Genomic DNA, 18,732 nt, shown 5'->3' on the forward strand with positions numbered 1-18,732 from the left:
GCCAGCTACATAAAATTTTTTTGTCTTGGGATGGCACAACAGCTCCTTCCTAGCTCACACCTTCCAGCAGGACTGGAAACAGTAGCTTAAACACATCAAGGGAAAAAAGTTTCACATAAAGATCAAGTAAAGACCAGATATACTTACATCAAAAAATGCCTTTTCACTGGCATGTTTTGGGGCTCCAATTGTTGGAGAAGCAGGAATCACAGTTTCCACTTCTGCAAGGTCTATGTGTCCCTTACAGCTCGTATCCTCACCAGAGTCATAGTATCGCAGCTGGACCACAAGAGAACAAAAACATCCAGACATGCTTTTAGATGGACCTTTCAGTTTAATTCCCTTTTCCTGGATACAGCCTGGGGGCATGGAGTGGTAAGATCGGGAGGCACAAATATTACTAGGAGCTGAGGAGGTGGGGGAAGAGTATTTTGTCACCAGAGCTCCAGAGCAGAGAAGCAAATAGTCATGGACTGCTCTGGGCAGAGGACATGTGAGGCAGGAAAGGAGAAGCATTTCTTCACTGGGCACTACATAAAACTAACACAAAAGCTTTACTTCACCAAGGTGTTGACAGAACATTTATTCTCTGTATTTCAAGAATTTAAAGTGATCAGCAAAAATTTAAGTGTAATTTTAGGTAATTATATACCACATAGAAAGCTCACATTTTCCTATACTGCACATAGTGGTTGAATGAAGTCTGTGCTTTTTTTTTCCTCCTTGCAAAGATACTCTGGTATGAATATTAATCACTCTTTAAACTGGGTTTCAACATGCAAACAAGTTCCAAAAAAAAAGCCCCCGCAACAAAACCCCAACAACTTCCCACAAACCAATGCAAAGCAGTAAAACAAAACTTTACAGCAAAGGTCAAAGAACAGAATTCCAGCTAGGATTGATCTGTATTACTTGTGCATCTATCATACTCAGAAGGATATTTGGTTATACAAAAAATTTAAAGTATTTTTTTCTCCTGCAAAATGAATATCTTCTCCTATATATAAGATATACAGGATATATTAGGAAAAATAATTACAAACAGCACATTTATTGGTATTTACCATAGTGATCTCGAAGTACTCAATTAGCATTTCAAGAGATGCCAGTCTTTATCTATATTACATATTGTTAAGTGTATTGACTATAATAAATTAGTATTTTTTAAACAAAAGCATACATGAGTCTGAGAAGTTACAACCCCCACTGGGTGGAATATTTGGCTCAGAATATTTTACTGCCTGATGACCCAACGTTATTTGAAGTACATGAGACCATAAATTTCTACTGCAGAATTCTGGCATACATTGTAAATTGGATAAAAAGTTTAGATCAGCATATGTCTATTTTTGGTGCTCCTTTTTGTACAATGATTAGGTAGAACACTTATGAATAATTTTGCTACTAAATTACTACATGACTATGACTAACCTAAAATACTCTTACATATTTTAAAATACTCTCATATATTTTTATAAAATACTCTTAAATGTTTTTTTTTCTAAAAAATAAAAGGGAAACTACTAAACCCCCTGTGTCTGCTCAGAATTCTGTATCAGCTACAAGATAGATACCCAAGATAAACATAGATAGGTCTAGCATGATGCAGCACACATCACATCTGAAAATCATCATTACTAATATTGTTTGTAAGACCAATCTATACAAACCTAGTAAATAAAAAAGGAGCAATGTAATAAGAAAAAAAGTCCATTATCTGAAAAGGTTTTACCTGGTGTTTTGTCACATCCAGCACAAACCAGCGAGGCTTCCAACCTTTTAGTAAGGCTCCTCTTTTGTACAGCGTACCTTCAAAAGATCTGAGAGGGACAGAAAATACAGATAGCATGTGATTCCATAATATGGATACTGCTGACAACTAAAAGCCCCAAAATGACTACACACATATTAAACACTTATTTTCCTGCAGGAAAACTAGTAAGATTTAAACCAATAGTTTAGCTATTGGTAACTGTGATACACCAATAAAACACCCTTTTAGTACTTTGGATGCATTAAATGTACAACTACAATTTGCTTGCATATCTAATGAAAGGGAAGGGTGAAGGATGCTGGTAGGAGACAGAGGCCCACCCACTGAGACAACTAAATGTAATCAAATTCAAAAAGAAGAAATAAGGTAGCCGCAAAACATCCTGTGCACTGGAAAATTTCATTTCTTCCTAAGGCACAGACTTGCATCAATCTAATAAAATATTCATAAATACTGTCTGATTATTCAGTTTACCTATTTTCATCATTCTTTGATGTGAAATGATTGTACAGCGTCGTTGTTCTTCTGTCTACTCCATTAGAGGGAGAGATGCTTGAACTCTGCTCCTCACCCAGCCCACTGTCAGGTATTTCCAACAAAGACCTCTTTTGATAGGAATGTAGATTAGGTGACATCATCCCTGAGGAGCCAGAAGGATGTCTCCGGAGCTGAAAAAGAGGGAAATAGAAGAAAAAAGGTAATGCAATGTGTCTTGCATTGTGAGACTGTCTCAGTGCCATACTGATAATAAGTACATGGTACAACATGTAAGTTGGGAACTACTGTGAGGCCAAAAAAAGTCTTCCTAATACAAGTCAGTGCTGCCTCAGAGAAGAAGCCAGAGGGATGGCAATTCCCTGCATTTCTTAAGCAGAAGGGTTCACAAGGTGTAAGAAATCAGTATTTCAGAAAAGCTTCAATCTATTCCAGTGACATACTGTTGAACAGTGTTTGCCTTGCTTTCTCAGAAGCATCTAAAACTAAACAGACATTTGGATACAATAAATTTTCCTGATTTCAAAGGGAAGGAAGGTGGGGAAAGGAAAAACTACAGCTTCCAAGAGCTACTTTACAGATCCATGTCATTTTAGTAGAATCTTGATAACCTGGAACAAGAAGGATCCTGAATTTGGTCCTAATCTAAATGACAACACTCTACAGATACAGTAGCTCAAAAGCCAAGCTCACAAAAAGCAGTATCTAGCATTATTAGAGGTGCACACAGAGAGCAGAGAGGCAGACCCTGACTTAGAAAGTATCTATATTGTCAGCTATTCTTGTTACCACAGTCAGGAATTGGAAACAGAAGCATGAGTATTTCCTATCTCTACTTAGAAACTATTAACTCCATTTAGCCATGGAAATACCTTTATTTATCCCTGAAAACCTGTGATATCCTTTTGGCTGCTTTCAGGAACTGAGCTTTTTTTTGTACTTCAAGAATCTTTTACATATCTAAAATCATACAATTGTGCATTAGTAAAATGCTCATTTTATCTGTGTGTCTTAATCTACTCTGGAAAAGCAATTATATGAATAGCACAAGTAAAAATATATTTTTCAACATGAAGAAATAAAAAGCCAATATCATGGGTCAGAACAACATATTCAGTTTTTCAAAAGCAATATTTTACTCCAAGAAATACAGTGATTTTGTCAGTGCCCCAGGTAGCCTATACAGAAGGAATGGAATTATTCTATTGGACAAGTTCTTTTCTACTTACATTGTCTTGTCTGGTGTCATCCTTTAGATTCATTTTGACCCTTTCCCACAAAAGCTGCCACCTCTCTGGGCTCTGATTTAATTTACTTTCCAACCTTTCGATTTCCTGAAACAAGTAACAAGGGTTTCCTTAAGAATAAACATTTCTAGCTGATCAATCCCTGGCAACCATTTTTATACAACCATTCTCTCATCAATGTTTTCACACAGTGAACCTTCAGGCTGTGTTGCCCAGTAAAGCTCAAAAGCCTTTGTCATATGAGCTATAAACTGAGATCCATCAGAATCAGGAGTCAAAGGCACCCAAGGACTGCATCAGCCACATTGTTCTTCCTGCATGTCCCAGGCTGGAGGAGCCATCAGGCTTCCAATTCTCCCCCAGTTCTCCTGAACACACAAAATTCAACTGCCATAACAGAAACACAACACTGATAAGGACAGGCTGTATTTTATAAAAATATTTACAAAGAACAAATTCTGTGCTGTGACACCAACACTGTACATTGCCAATATTAACATTTACCCTGGTTTATAAAATGTGATACAAAGCTGTAATAAAAGAAGGAAATGAAACAGAAAGATTTATTCAATTTGGATGCCAAACTGTAACAACATGTTCTTGTTGTGGAACTTGGGAATATGACCTATGTTGATAACCTCCAGTTAGGGTTATTTCCTGTTAATAAGACAGTGAAAAGTTAAGTAAAAAGAGGCAATTTTATTAGTTTATGTTTACTTGTGAACACTCATTGATATATTTGTCAAGACTTTGATGTATGGTCCATATCACTTGCCATTCTTTCTTCCTGCATTTTTACTTTCAGCAACTACTCATTATGAAAATCTGATTATTCATGAAATAAAATTAAAACCTCTATTTTGCAAATTCAATTAAGAATTAATGATAGAATAAAAAATTGCCACAGGACATAGACCCCTCATGCTATATAGAAGACAACTAAACACCAAGACATTTATTTTCCAAGTAGAGAAAGTAAGTCTCTACTTACTTCTACTCCACCTAATAATTAAAGTAGATTTCATAATTTTGTCCAATTCCTATTGGCATTTTGATTGAAAAATTCTTCAAGAAATTGCTATTAATTGAAAGACAGAAAATCATTATACTTTTAAAGTAAGAAAACATTTTGATCAGGAAATTAACTTCTGAACTGAATTTTGAACTCTTAGGTGAAAATAAGAAAGCTAGCATTTTAAAATGTAACAGGAACAAAATATTTCTACAAACTTCTCCTTGCTGAAGCTAACTTAGAAAACTCCAGAGTGAAACTAAATGTAAGAAATGTGGCTTAACAGCAAGAATCAAACCAGAAGTTGTAAATACTGAAGGTAGCTGAAAGTCACATATGCTCTCTTTCTGCTAAGAAATAAAACCAGAATATCTTTGTTTGGAGTATTGTCACAGGTAGATAAAAAAATAAGGAATGATGAACACAAGCCAGACTAAAGGCTTCTCTAGATTACTTGTTTCTCTTTCCAAGTGCTGAATGGAAAACACTTCTGGAAGGGAGACATAAAACTGAATCAATTTACCACACACTTTTTAAAGTAAAATCTTTTCCAAATTGCTGCAGAAGGATATAAGCTCTTTATTGCTGTCAGTTAGTCAGGTTTTAATCTGATCATTCTCTTTCTGCCCTAGTCTTGACTTCTGAGTATGAATCCTTCCCTGCAGAATCTGGAAGTAACTGAAACTTGTAACTTAGCAACTGGGTCACATTCCTTCTTTTTTGGCTCCATAGTGAGTAGTGATTCCAGAACTTAAAATGAAAAACTTACATGAAAAACTTTCAACAATCTCCTGTATATAACTTGAAAAGTTAGGACTAAATTCTCCTTTAATAGACCCCATGTAAAAAACATACATGGCAATAAATCACCAAGGCTTACTCTTGCCCCTTCAGTTTTAAATTTTATGGAAAGCAGCAGATTTTTTTTTTTCCCTTCCATGTGTGGAAGGGACTATGAGTAAATGCATTTCCTTGAAAGAAAAAAAATCCTTAAATTTATATCTCTGGTTCATCTCCTGTTGTCCAGGCTTACAGGGACAGAAATATGTATGTATAAAAAGAAAGGTTACAACAAATTCAATTGTGAGAATATCCACTTCCTGCAATTAGCAGTTACAAGCAATTAACATTATCAGAAGATCTGCTAAATAACCTGCTTTGGAATATCTGAATGGTAGAGACAGGAGTTAAATCTGCAGCAGCTCCAGAACTCTGGAGACTGATCACCTCCTTTGCATCCACAATGTGTCTGTGAATGCACACAGCTTCATCTCTCACAATTCTTAGAAGTACCAGAATCTGATCCAGTCTTAAAAGAAGAGCACCACCATGAAAATTCTGAATTAAGGCACTCAGTAACTTCTCTGTTTCAGCTTTACATCCTGAAGTGCACTATTTAGTTTTCAATTGAAAAATATCTTTAGAACAAACAAACTTGGGCTTATCATTATAAACTAACCAAGAATCTATCTTCCCCAGTAATTTCCGATGCTAAATATGGTCTCAGCTGAAACAATTTTTGGATACCAACACATTCTCAGTGGATTTATGATTAAAGAGAGGTCTTTCTCCTACATCAGCAATAGTCCTAAATTAACAACTTGTTTTAAAAGAACGTTCACTTTGCTTTTTAAACTTAGAAGAATATTTTTGTAACCTTTATACAACCTCTCCAAAGTCTTCCAAATGTTCTCTCCATTGCTATCTTTTATTACTATAATCTAATTCACAAATAACATTTAAACTCTATAAAACCTGACCCACTTATCTTTAGCCTATAATATGGCTAATTTCCCTATTATATGGCAGTTTCTCACAGTTGTGGATATGGATAGTCTGGCATCTACCCCAGGAAGAAATGCAGGGGAACATCGTTGTATTCCTGATGTGCTTCTGGCCTCTGGGTACCTGACACCAAAGCTCTCTGTACTTTGTTGAAGAATCCCTGAAATGACCCCTGCTGACAGGCTGCTCTTTCTTTTCTTTTGGGAAGTTACAAGCTCTGAGAAGTCCTAACTGTCTTGTTTTGAGTCAAGGGGGGTCTTACAGGAGATTCTTTAAATTTTTTTTTATATTGGGCATTGTTCCTGTGTTCGATCAATTATGATTGGAAGGAGCAGACCAAAAGGAATTTGAGGAATGTGCCAGAATAAAGCTAACTCTCTATCAAAATCTTCAAGGACTCACATCCTTTCAGAAGCTTCCTACATTAAGACTTGCTAAAATCATCTTTGATTCAGGGGAATTGGGGGCCCACAGCATATCCCAATTTTCCAAGCATTGCAATATTGGGCTCCATAACCCCAATACAAGCTTTAATGTAAGGTAAAGTCTGCAAAGTGTTTTCAAAATAAAACACTGCACATAGTGATGTGGTTTTGGACATACATGTGGCTTGAAACAATGGAAGTGAAGAATGCCCTTGTCGTTTTCCTGTGCTATCAGTTATGACGATAATCAAATGTTAGGCTGTTAATTAATTATAATCAACAAACATCTTCATTTTTAAGACAAGACAGATGTTAAATCACTCTAAATAACTACAACAAATATGATAATGGGATCATTTTTCATCCTTTAATGAAGAAAGGACAAAACCTAAGCAGCCTAAGTGAGCCCAAACAAGAAAAAGCCAAAATCAAGCATCTATTTCAGGCACCAAAATATTTTGAAGAATCTAAATTTATCAGTTTGGTTCTAGTAAACATGAATAAACTAAGAGCAATCATCATAGAAAGCTTTTTGGAGCAATTTGGGCCAAGATGTTGTGTTTATGTTTGTGTATCTGTGTCCCAATTGTTAAAATCAACAAGTGTCAGATTCTATCTTCGGATCTGTCCAAAAATCTGGGTTGTTATTTTACCACACACCTACTTTAAAATGAGTAGAAGGAGGTCAAGAAAGCGAGATTCACCATTTGCCCAAATGAAAATAGCCCTTCCTGCATTTCCTAGAAAAGGCAAACTAAAATTTTATTTATTTTTTAAAACAGACAGTGAAAAAAAAAATCCATGAGTAGTTATTAACTACAGTTAAAGCGTACTCCCAGGGAAGTGCTCATTCAGGACAACATCAGCTTTGCAGGAAGTCTGATTGACTCCCAGAACCACCACCGTATCTCCAGATCAACCAGTCAGTCTTGCTAAAGACCTGCTTTGACATCTGTCACGATCCTTTTAATAACAGCAGATCTGTAAGGCAATAACTTCAATAAAAAGTAAATATGAATTTCATGAGCACTAGAGAACTTACTGTTCCGTGCAACACAAGTACTTACATTTAAAAGGCTGGTGATGGCATCAGGCTGTATTTTTTTTACATCATCATAACATGGCCACACTATTTTCCTCTTAGTCTGAGAGACTGAACCATCTGTTTGGTCGTTTTCTTCTGAAACACTGCATTTTGCAGGTACCATGGTCCAATCATAGGAAGGACCTGTAGCCAAAATCTCTTCTACATAATAATCCCACTTTTTGAGGCTGGACATATTTACATTTGGCTTCAGTGCCTGTTTGAAACAAAGTGTTGTAACATGAAGGAAGCCTTTGAATTTCAGACTTACAACACAATACAATGTATTTTCCAGGTTATTCTAAATTGAATTCTACAATGGGGAGTGTACCATGAATTTTCTAAAATTATTCAAGACACAGCCCGACCTAGGGGACATACATTATCATACAAGACAGAGATATATATAATGTGATTCAATCAGATTGTTATGAAATGTATCCCACTATGACTCTAAACTCAGTTCCCCTTTAAAGAAAATTTTAATAACAATTCATATAATTTCATGAAATCAAACAAGGAACCTCATTTACTTCACCAGGATGCAAGAATACACATTCCAGAATTTGGCCCTTTAAATTACATTTCCATGACTTTGAGATACTGCTTCAATCAATCAGGTAGGGTCAGTCTTGTCCACCAAATACTTAAATCAGTTAAGAACAATTAAGATATCAAAATGTACTCAAGGAATCACTCAGAATAACCAAACACCTGTATTTAAAAAAAAAAAATCATACCTCGATTTCAGTAGGGGCATAGAGGTAATTGAAGAAAATAGGGCTCCTTTTGTGCATCTTTTCAATACAATCCCAAATACAAATTCCTTTCTTGGCATGTTTATCTCCTTTATCTTCAAACAATGTCCCTGGGGAAAAGAAGAGCAGCAAAAAGATAGCTTTATATCAATGCATAACAAATGCTAAAGCACAGCCTAAAGGAACTTCACAGATTGAAGGTATAGCAAAGTCTACTATCAAATGCCACTGCAACAGGAAATAAATAAAGAAGATATATAACAGAAATTAACTTTTTTTGGAAATAAAATGGTTGCTCAAGTCTAATCTGCCCCACAGCTACACCAGCTTTTAAGAAAAGCATTAGAATTGACCGTATGCCATGAGAACCGACCCACAAAGCAGAGAATTTTGGAGCAGGTTTTAGTGGACAAGTCCCAAGAACAGCCTCAGCTGTGGTTATGTAGCCTCAGTAAGAGGGCTCTGAGGGCAGGTAAGGCCTTGGAACCAGTAAGGTTGCACATGACAGATGGAGTAAAAAAGAAAATATAAAAAGAGAAACACTGAAGATAATGCAAGAGAAAGAAGTGGGAGGTAATAGATGGAAAGGTTTTTCTTTCTTGAAACTTTATGCACTCTCTGATGGATTCCCAGAGACTGTTTCTGTTAAAAGAAGGTATTTAGTAGGGAAAATGGAACTATGTGGATGAATGGCTAAAAACCCCTGAGGCATGACACTAATTTCTTCCACTTTCTCTTAATGCCATCAGGGGCATGGCTCAGGAATCACTGATGTGGAAAATACTACATGTTCTTGACCTCCTTTTTGCTTTTTAGACCTGAAATGTAATTCATTACATGGTCACCACGCAGTTATTGGACCATTGTAACCCAGGCAAACCTTTTGTAGATCAAATATTGAGGAGAAAAATATCAACAACTATAAAAGCAATATGCAATACACAAAGATCACACATACCATGTTCTAGTCTTTCATAATCTGAATCCAGAAGAAATGTTTTAAATCGATTTGATATGTGATGAAAAGCCAGAAACTTCAGATAATATTGATTGAACTCAAACTCTGTCGGGTATTGGTTATGAATCTAAAAAATAAAATTTAAAAAAAAAAGAAGGAAAAAAGTGGATATTGAGGTATAATACAAATAGATATGTAAGAAATAATAAAGTGAAATGACAGCAAAGCAATTCCCCCATGAATGCTGAAAACAAATGGCAAGTGTCACACAAATCCTTCTAACATTTTGTCCTAGAATATTTTTTGGCTAAATAAATTAATGTAGTGTCCACGCTGCAGAAACATTTCAGAGCAGATAGAGTGAACTGTATAGTAAGCAGTATTATACTCTGCACAAAGCCCACAAAGCCCATGATTCTTTCAGGAAATCCAACTGGATATAAATCTTCTTTGATAACTCTTGAGTCACCATGTAACTTCACAGGTAAAGATGCTACTCCTGGATGTGGCTGGAATTCAAACCTTAACTGGAAGGTTTCACAGTGGATTCCTTGCTATTGCTCAGAACTCCACGGGGCAGACACGTAGAGAGACAGTGCTGCAAATGACATTCCATCTACCACTCCTGAAACAGCCAATTTCTCAAGTACTTGCTAGTCCACAGATATTTCTTCCTTTTCAAAACACGACCCAAAATACTGCAGTATGAAAAAAAAACCACACTGAGGAAATGTCTTGCCATTATTCTTCTAAAACAGTTAAAAACTATGTAATTCCTTGAATTGTTACCCTCATTAGGCTATAGCTCTAACTCAGTGAAATGTCTCCAATATGACTCAGGAGCTGATATTTATTTAAGAAAACTATACAAGATTATCAGAATACAGCACTGTGAAATGGCTGGTTCTTCACAGCTGGTGTAAGATTTTAAGCATGAAGTTTAATATTCATGGCAAAAAGAATTTAGCATTAGTTACTGATATTTATACTTGATATCCATATAAAATGAAAGATTCTAAAAATCTTGATGAGAGAGTGCCTGGAGAAATTTCATGCGTTAATTTAAAATTTACTCTTCAAATAAGTTTGACTCATGATCTTTATTTTCAGAATAAACATGGCAATTAACTGAAAACTCCTAACTGCAGTGGAAAAAAGTACAGCTTGCAATCAAAAAAGAAATTGCTGACTGAATTTCACATTTGAAGTATGTCCCACTGTGCTTTGCCTAGCTTCACATCAAACCTGTAATATACCTTTAGTTCTGCAATCTTCCCATGCCTTGTATTTAGCATTCCCACCACTCATTTTCCTGTTCCATATTTTCTCTCTAATCTCTTATCAGTTTCTCTCTTAACTTATCAGTTACTCAGTGGGGTTTTTTTCAGTACTGATGGGAACTGCTATTAAGACTACTTGAAGCTCCTTATATTCAGATTTCCATACAGAGCAGCTAAATAAAGGGGGGAAAAAAGTGTTCAGCAAGTGTTTTCTACTGAATATACAACAATGACAGGAAAATCCCTTGAAAGGACCTATAAACACCCACACAGCATTTCAGACAGAGAATTTGTTGTTATCATATCTCATTATCTTGGGGCTGGGTATTTAAAATGCTAAAATACTTTAAGATATGTTAGTTCAATATATCCGCTCCTATTTAATCCCCATTTTCCCCCTGATACAAATACTACATTCCTGCACTGATTTGTAAAATAAAGCTAAGCATTTTTTTCCTATGATAAATTCAGGACTTCAATTTCATAGATGAATTAAATATTTAGTCCTCTTAATAAAAAAGATTTTTTTTTCAAGGAGAAGGTTTTCTTTAATATACTGTAAGAAGGAAAGGCAACATTCTGCTATTTGACATGAATTATATACAGGGTCTTAACTTCTGCTTATGGTCCAATAATTATTTTAATACATTTAAGAGTTACAAGAACAAGCTGCTGATAAAATCTTATCATGGATCTTAAAGTTGTGGGTGATTCCATTTTTGAGATTTCTGGATGCACAAATATCGTAATAACTAGAAGTTATTATAATGTAATTTACTTTTAAAGAGAAAACAACTATAAAACATTTCTTTGATAGAGGTAAACAATGCAGTAATTGCTGTTGTCTTAATCTCCATAATATATGAACATTCAAAACCTGATTAAACCTATATGTGTTTCTAATATTATGATTAGAGAAACTCAGCATTTTAGAGTCCTTTTTAAAATTACCATGTTCCCACTGAAGTATCTCCTGAATGTATTTAATAATCTTATCGATCTATCAGCCTCCCTTAGTTTTCCAATACATTTTGGTATTTTAGTTGCATTAAATATCAATTTTTACTTAGCATGAATGAGCAATACAGTACTCCCAATGCCCTGTGCTGGTAATCACTAGGAGGCTACTCCTGCAAACACTGGAATAACTGAACACATCTCCCGGGGGAGCAGCACTCACCTCCTCTTACACAGGGCGCTGTAACAGAACTCCTTACTGAGCTTAAAAGAAGTCAGCTCTAGAAAATCATCCTGTTTTGATTATATTTAATAAATTACCAAATAGATTCAGAAGAAAAATAAGCTTCCTCACTGACATCACTTGCATAAACTTAGTCTCCTTAGAAGCAGAGAAAGTATCTGCCAGATGCTGCTATTGTGAAAGACTGATTTTGCATTAATAATTCAGCTGACACCTGGAGATATTGGCATAAACAATGACTTTTTATAAGATGATGCAGTTCTAATTTAGGAATCACTGCTTCATTTGTTTTCTCTGTATCTTTAGTTTAACCAATGACATTTAATGCATGTACTGGCTCTGTGGTAATTTTCCTACTGCACCTAGTATATTTCTAAAGGTTAAAAATACTTTGAAAGGACCAAATGTTTGCTTCCAGTTAATGGGTAATTTTTAAAAACTGATCATAATATATATCACTTCAGGGTCAAGTTGCAACCTAATTGGATTCTGTAATTGTGTAACAATTTGCACAGAAACCAATGAAACTTCACAAAAAATTTCAAGCACAGATGTTAAGAAAACTTATTTTTTATGGTAAATTCATACAAAATTTCAACCAATAATTTGACTTCAAAAGCAATTTCCCTAGAATTTACAACCACGCAGTTAGAATTTGGTAACTCAATACTGTGCCATCATCATGAGTTAGAAGAATAATCTAACTCTAGTGCTAGAAAAGTTAGTCAGAATTGCATTCTCCATGGGACTGTAAGTCATTTAGCTTACAGATTTTTTTCTAAAAACAGAGAAGTCTATATTATCTATATTACACTGATTATGTTTCCCATGCCCTGTCTTGGATGAAGATAACACTTCAAAAAGATTATAACCCCTACACAGCTTTATCTTTCCTCATAAGAAATTACTGTCTTCTTCAGATTGACAAGCTAAACTGCTTGTAATAGTCTTTTCTACCAAATCTTCCCAACATTTTGGCTGGGAAAAGCAGGCAGGTGCCCAAGAACCCCTGAGCTAAGAGACTGGAAGGGTGGCATCTCCACCAGAGCAGCAGTGCATAGCTCTTGATGGGCTGCAGGAGGTACTCGTCCTGCTGACGCAGCTGCAGCCAGGGGATATGCACACAGCTTCAACTCACAAAGCAGAAAATACAGATCTCTCTGTAAAATGTATCTGTTAATAACCTGTATACTCCATGAGATAGTCAGATGCCTGCTGAGTGATATGCACCAAAGCTGCTACCTGAGGTGAATTACAAAGGAAATGTTCTTATATTTCCTCGACACATTCACATGAGCGCAGCCTGAGGCAAAATCGTACCTGACAGTTGTTAACAGCAGGGATTTATCCCACTTTGCATTTCACCCTAACTTTCCAAGGTGGGATGACTATAATCCACTATTCCATGTCCTTAGAACTGCAGACTGTGTTAACCTTTATTCAAAGTAAAACCAAGAATTCTGCCATGAAGAAAACACAGTCCATTCTACTTCATGACAATAAACCGAAATCCTCGAATTTAATTTTTAACTTTCTTCTGGATAACCCATTTGTCTTCCAAAATTTGTGTCATCTCTGAATCACTTGAGAAAGAAATACTGCATGGATAATTTCCTTGCCTTTCTTAATGACAACTTTTTAAGATTTATTACAGTAAAACTGAAGCAAAGTGTTTCCAGGGTCAGAAACAGGATGTAGGCTACGTCTACATTAGCAAGTAATTAGAAGCAACCCAGAGTAGACAAACAGACCGAACTCAGCAGCTGGAGCTGAGGTTCCTGCAGCCATACTACACATTTGTGGTTTTACCCAGACTAACCTAGTCTGGTTGAGTGGATGACTCCACTATACACTGATGTCCCCAGTGGTTTTAAGCTAAGTGACAAATCACTGGCTCAGACCTTCTAAGAGCTAGTGTTTAGTACACACCTGAAACAGAAATTTTGGGTTTAAATTCTTCCCAGAAAAACCTAGTACATATGCAGCAGACCAGCATCAAAAAATGGTAAGGGGAGATGCTGGAAAGATTCACTCCAAATTTACACTACTGCTTTAAATCAGATATAGGTTTACTCCATTCTGCTAATGGATGCTGTTATCCAATCAGCCAGTTTAAGCTTAGACACTGAGAGCAGAGAGAATACAGCACCATGACGAAGACAAATGATTTAATTCACGGAATTGAATGAACCACCAGGCAGATGGGTATCAGTATTACAGCACATGGCAATTTTGTCCTGTTGTAGCCACTGCAACCAAGAACATGGTTTTATTCTACTTCAGAAAAGGAGCAATAACCCTAAGCCTACTGTAAGAAGAAGTGTGACATGACACTTGGGCAGATTGACCTCTTTGAACGAAAAATGCAGTACTGATTCTCTCTAGAGATATCTCCCAGTTTCAAATAAAAACCAACCTTACGACCACAACCACTGGGAAATGGATGAAACGGAAGATGTGACAAAAATTTCTAAGGTTTTCATAAGGGGAATGCTGTAGGAATCAATGCAAATTCCAAGGTTATGATTTATTAACTTCTGAGACAGCAATAATGATGGCTGTTGGTGTTTAACATTGGGACACAAAGAAAGTTGGGGATTTTTTCCATAACATATTTTTCAGTAAGTCTTCACTCATAAGCTCATTCCTTATCAGTCTGACATAGATATATCTGAAGAATGTTCTCCATTGCTTTTGCAAGTTATTTAATTTGTGGAGTTTTCTTCAGGTAGCAGAGTAAGGCTACTCACAGACTCCTCTTTCACGCAAATATTCCCTATGAAAGTGTGTTCCCAGTAAAAAGGTTGGTGCTTTAACAGTTATTTTCTGTGGTACACAGTCATCCATACATTTTAACACAGGTTAATAATATCAAGGAAACTTTCAGCTTTTTCAGTGAGAAAAATCAGAGAAGTGGGAAAAGAAGGACACATGTACAAGGTGAACTATGCAAGCACCCCTCCTGTATTTGCATACACAGAAACTCTGCAAAGAATTTTCGTTTACTGGTTTGACATGAAGAAAAGGACAGACTTCAGAATTAACCCGAAATGAGTATAATCTTCTTAACCCAACTTCTTCCTACACAACGCAGTTGGTGGTGTCCATCTTCTTCCGCACATGTACTAGACATAAAAATCAGAACATCTCAGAACCCCTGGTTTATAGCTGGCATTGCTCCCAGAACTGGTGCAGTACAAGGCCTCTTCAAGGCTCATCATCAGGCACAAGGAATGAAGAACTGTCTAGTCAACATACTACAAATCACACCATTCCTCCTTCTGAATAAAAGACTCTAAAAGCCAGTCATAACTTAAAAAACCTCTATTTGAAACCTCTACACAAATGACCTTAATAGATCCTTACTACCAAGCATCCCTCTGAGTCTGCTGTGTATGGATGGGTCAGTCTCCTCTAGACAACCATTCCAGCACTTCTTGAGGTGAGATCCATTCATTTTAATAAAACCTAGGGAATGATGTTACTAGTCTTCTCTCAAACCTGTATCTATAACATCTGAAATGACATTTCTTTATGAAACCTTCTTGTAAATGAAAGTTAGAGGTTGGCTTACCTGATGCACACAGTCTAAGAACTGTAAGAAAACAGGAGCAAATCCACTACCCTGACAATTGAGGGTCAGATTACTGCGTTGACTGAATTTATGACCAAAAGAGAGCCATTCTTTCTCCACCAGCATTCGGAAGCCTTCAAGTGTCCTGTAGAAGGGATCACTGAGTAACTGCACCAGAGATACCACCTAGATCACAAGACAGCATATTCTGTGTTATGAGTCCCAGAAGTTAGGAAAAACCTTTAGTAAATGAATATAAACATTCAATGACCTGTTTATTGTTCAAGAAAACAAAAGCTTTCATATAAACTCAATGACAAGTATTTTATCACATACATTAAGTACTTTTATAAAACAAACCAAATAATATTTCACATGAAAAAGCTTCAGTTACATTGAGACTTCATGGTATCTGTAGAAGTAAAACCAAAGCAGCTACAGACTTGGGAGGTGACTACAATGCTTACTACATTCAAATTGTTTGAAATAAAACCCCTTTTACAATAAACATTTAAAAGATAGTATCTGCTACCTCAGCAAATAAAGCATGAAAGAATTGGTCCTGAGGGCTACTTTTTTGCACCTGCCAACTGCAGTCTGTTTTTATAAACAGCATCTCAGGAGACTTTAAAATGCAGCACAGCCTTCTTGCACTTCCAGCTAAGTATCTCCCCTCTCTACTCTTCATTGTTTGGCAATGATTCCAATAATTATGGTCACATTCTTTTGTGTGTTTGTTTACCTGGTATTATGATGCTGGCTGCACATGAAGGTTTTATTAACTGGAATTATGGATATCTGTGTTTCTCTTCTGAATTATGAAGCAGCAGCATGGACACAATGCATCTATTAAATCAGGCAGCAGATCTTGATTCACCTGATTTATAGTTTGAGGTGATCTGTCCTTGCAGCAGGTATTACAGGCACTTTGGCACAAATTTAGTGTTCTTCCTGTGTGGTCTCCTAAGATCACTTATGGAAAGTGACTGGAAGAGAACAAATCCCTCCTGTGTTTAAACTGTGCTATGTTTAAAATGATAAATTAACAGTTGTGGCAGTGTTTAGCTTTCATTCTTACACATGGTCAGGTGCAGGAACGCAGATGAATTCATTTTAAGGAACTATTTCATGATGTAAATTGCACATGATTGCAAGGATCTATGCATTCTGGTTTCTGCCACAACACAAATTTATTCACGTCATACCGAATTATCTGTCACTTGTGTAAAAAGGCATTGCCTGTGTTTTTTCTTAATATTTAACTATTTCAAGGTTTCTATAGCAGCTTACTTGAGCAGTAATATCCCAGCCATCTTCCAAACAAACCATAACAGAAGAACCATTTTCCAGGAGTTCAGAGATGATCACACCCAGTTGCATTATCCTGTGAAGCTATAAAGTATTGTGAATGAGTAACACACTCTAGATAAATCTTTAGAAAATATAAATAAAGAGAATCTTTTAATATTTAATATTTAAAAATGTATTCCTGGATCTACATATAGTACAGAAAAATACATTGATGCAACTGATTAGGCAACAGTAAAATGTAAGAGTCTAAGGATTTCCACCTGAACTACAACAAAAATAAGGGAAGTTTTGAAGATAGGAACTAAATGTATTAAAGCCAATGAGTACTGTAATAAAATAGCTGTCATAAAAAGGAGAATGGGAACAACACAGCCGACAGATTTACTGGAGAGAAATTCCATCCTGGGCTTAATACTAATATAATTTCCTGTGAAATGTTAATGTTCCATAAAGTCTCTAAGTACTTTGATGGGAGAACCCATGTAAGATATTTACAAGATAATATTACTAATATTCAATCCCATGGAGGTTGGAAATTAATGAATTGAACAATAAAAATAACAACAACACCACGAATAATCAAACCACAAATGTAAAAACAAACTGAGAAATAGTTTAGATAGTTGGGCAGACAAGCAAAAATGTATGAAAAGATGACACTTTAATTATTTGCACTTTAATACTCATTACACAATGATGCTAAAATAAGCAGGTTAAAGAAATTCAGGTGAATCTGAGTGATTTTATCTTACTATGAGACTTCACATTATTATTACTAAAAAGAAAAATCTATATGATGATTTTACCATTTTTGTACACTATGACAGCACTCTTGGTAAACAACATAATAGGTAATACATAAGCAATTCAGTTTTTTACAGCAGAGTGAAACTGTTCTTTTGCAGCACTGAATATAATCCAACCAACAGAAGCAATAGGAAAGATGAAAGCCTGAAAGAAGGAAGAAAACAGTATAGGAAAATAAATAAAAGATGGCAAGAATCATGTAAGATCATTTAGGCAAGGAAAAAAATAAGTTCAGAAAGTACAAAAGGCACAGGAAAGTAAGAAGAAAATTAAATTGAAGAAAATAAGAGGAAAAAAGATCAACCAAACAACAGCTAAACCCTAGAAAATTCATCCATATTCAGGGCAGTCTGTTTTTTTCCCTCTTACAAAAACTGCCAAATATTGCTACAGCAATTGTGATAGAAAATCCTTGACTCCTCTGAGCATTCACAGAGCTATTATTTAGAAAAAACCCAACCCAGACAGACTAATTTTCCTGCAATTTTTATAGGAACAGATTGAAAAGAGAACCACTTTTAAAACCAAGCTTGTTTATTCTTCTACACTTTCTTGGGCAATAGAATAGAAGGCAGGCTGTTTTTTCCATCTTTAATGAGGAAACTGATATGCAATCTGGTTTTACAGATTCATTGTTAAAAATGCAAACCACTATTTTTGTAATTTGTGTTCAGAATATAGGGCAGCACTTCAATTTTCTTCTATGCATTCACATCCTTATAGATAGTTAGTCCATACAGTGTTAAAATCAGTAATGTTAAACTTCTATTGCCCAGAAGAGGAAAGCATAATACAATAAAAACATTTCTGAGATGACAGATCTATGTTCTTTCAGGGGAATAGTAGAAAATGTGCCAAATCAGTCATAATTTAACTTTATCAGTCATAAATTAGCTTTATCACATAAGTCAGATATGACATGATTTAAACCACAGAAATGTGGTTTCAATGTAACAAAGCTGGTGTGCCACATTATGTCCTAGTCCTCAGCAGAGTGATGAACTCAAAGCAAAGAATGATC

The 18,732-nt window shown here is 35.7% G+C and overlaps 1 protein-coding gene across 7 annotated transcripts in view; it reads right to left on the reverse strand.

The window, feature by feature from the left end:
- The window catches only part of SBF2 (SET binding factor 2), a 235,314-nt gene that overhangs the window by 2,715 nt on the left and 213,867 nt on the right, over nucleotides 1–18,732 (reverse strand). For all 7 annotated transcript variants that reach the window (XM_048306571.1, XM_048306567.1, XM_048306573.1 and 4 more), the window contains 9 exons: nucleotides 16,884–16,985; nucleotides 15,594–15,779; nucleotides 9,539–9,665; nucleotides 8,563–8,690; nucleotides 7,806–8,039; nucleotides 3,499–3,603; nucleotides 2,249–2,442; nucleotides 1,733–1,820; nucleotides 148–279 (listed from right to left, as the gene is read on the reverse strand). In XM_048306571.1, the coding sequence (XP_048162528.1) occupies nucleotides 148–279; nucleotides 1,733–1,820; nucleotides 2,249–2,442; nucleotides 3,499–3,603; nucleotides 7,806–8,039; nucleotides 8,563–8,690; nucleotides 9,539–9,665; nucleotides 15,594–15,779; nucleotides 16,884–16,985 (1,296 nt within the window). The remainder of the gene's footprint in view (nucleotides 1–147; nucleotides 280–1,732; nucleotides 1,821–2,248; nucleotides 2,443–3,498; nucleotides 3,604–7,805; nucleotides 8,040–8,562; nucleotides 8,691–9,538; nucleotides 9,666–15,593; nucleotides 15,780–16,883; nucleotides 16,986–18,732) is intronic.

This window comes from Corvus hawaiiensis, chromosome 6 (genome assembly GCF_020740725.1).
Source record: "Corvus hawaiiensis isolate bCorHaw1 chromosome 6, bCorHaw1.pri.cur, whole genome shotgun sequence".
Classification (NCBI taxonomy): Eukaryota; Metazoa; Chordata; class Aves; order Passeriformes; family Corvidae; genus Corvus; species Corvus hawaiiensis.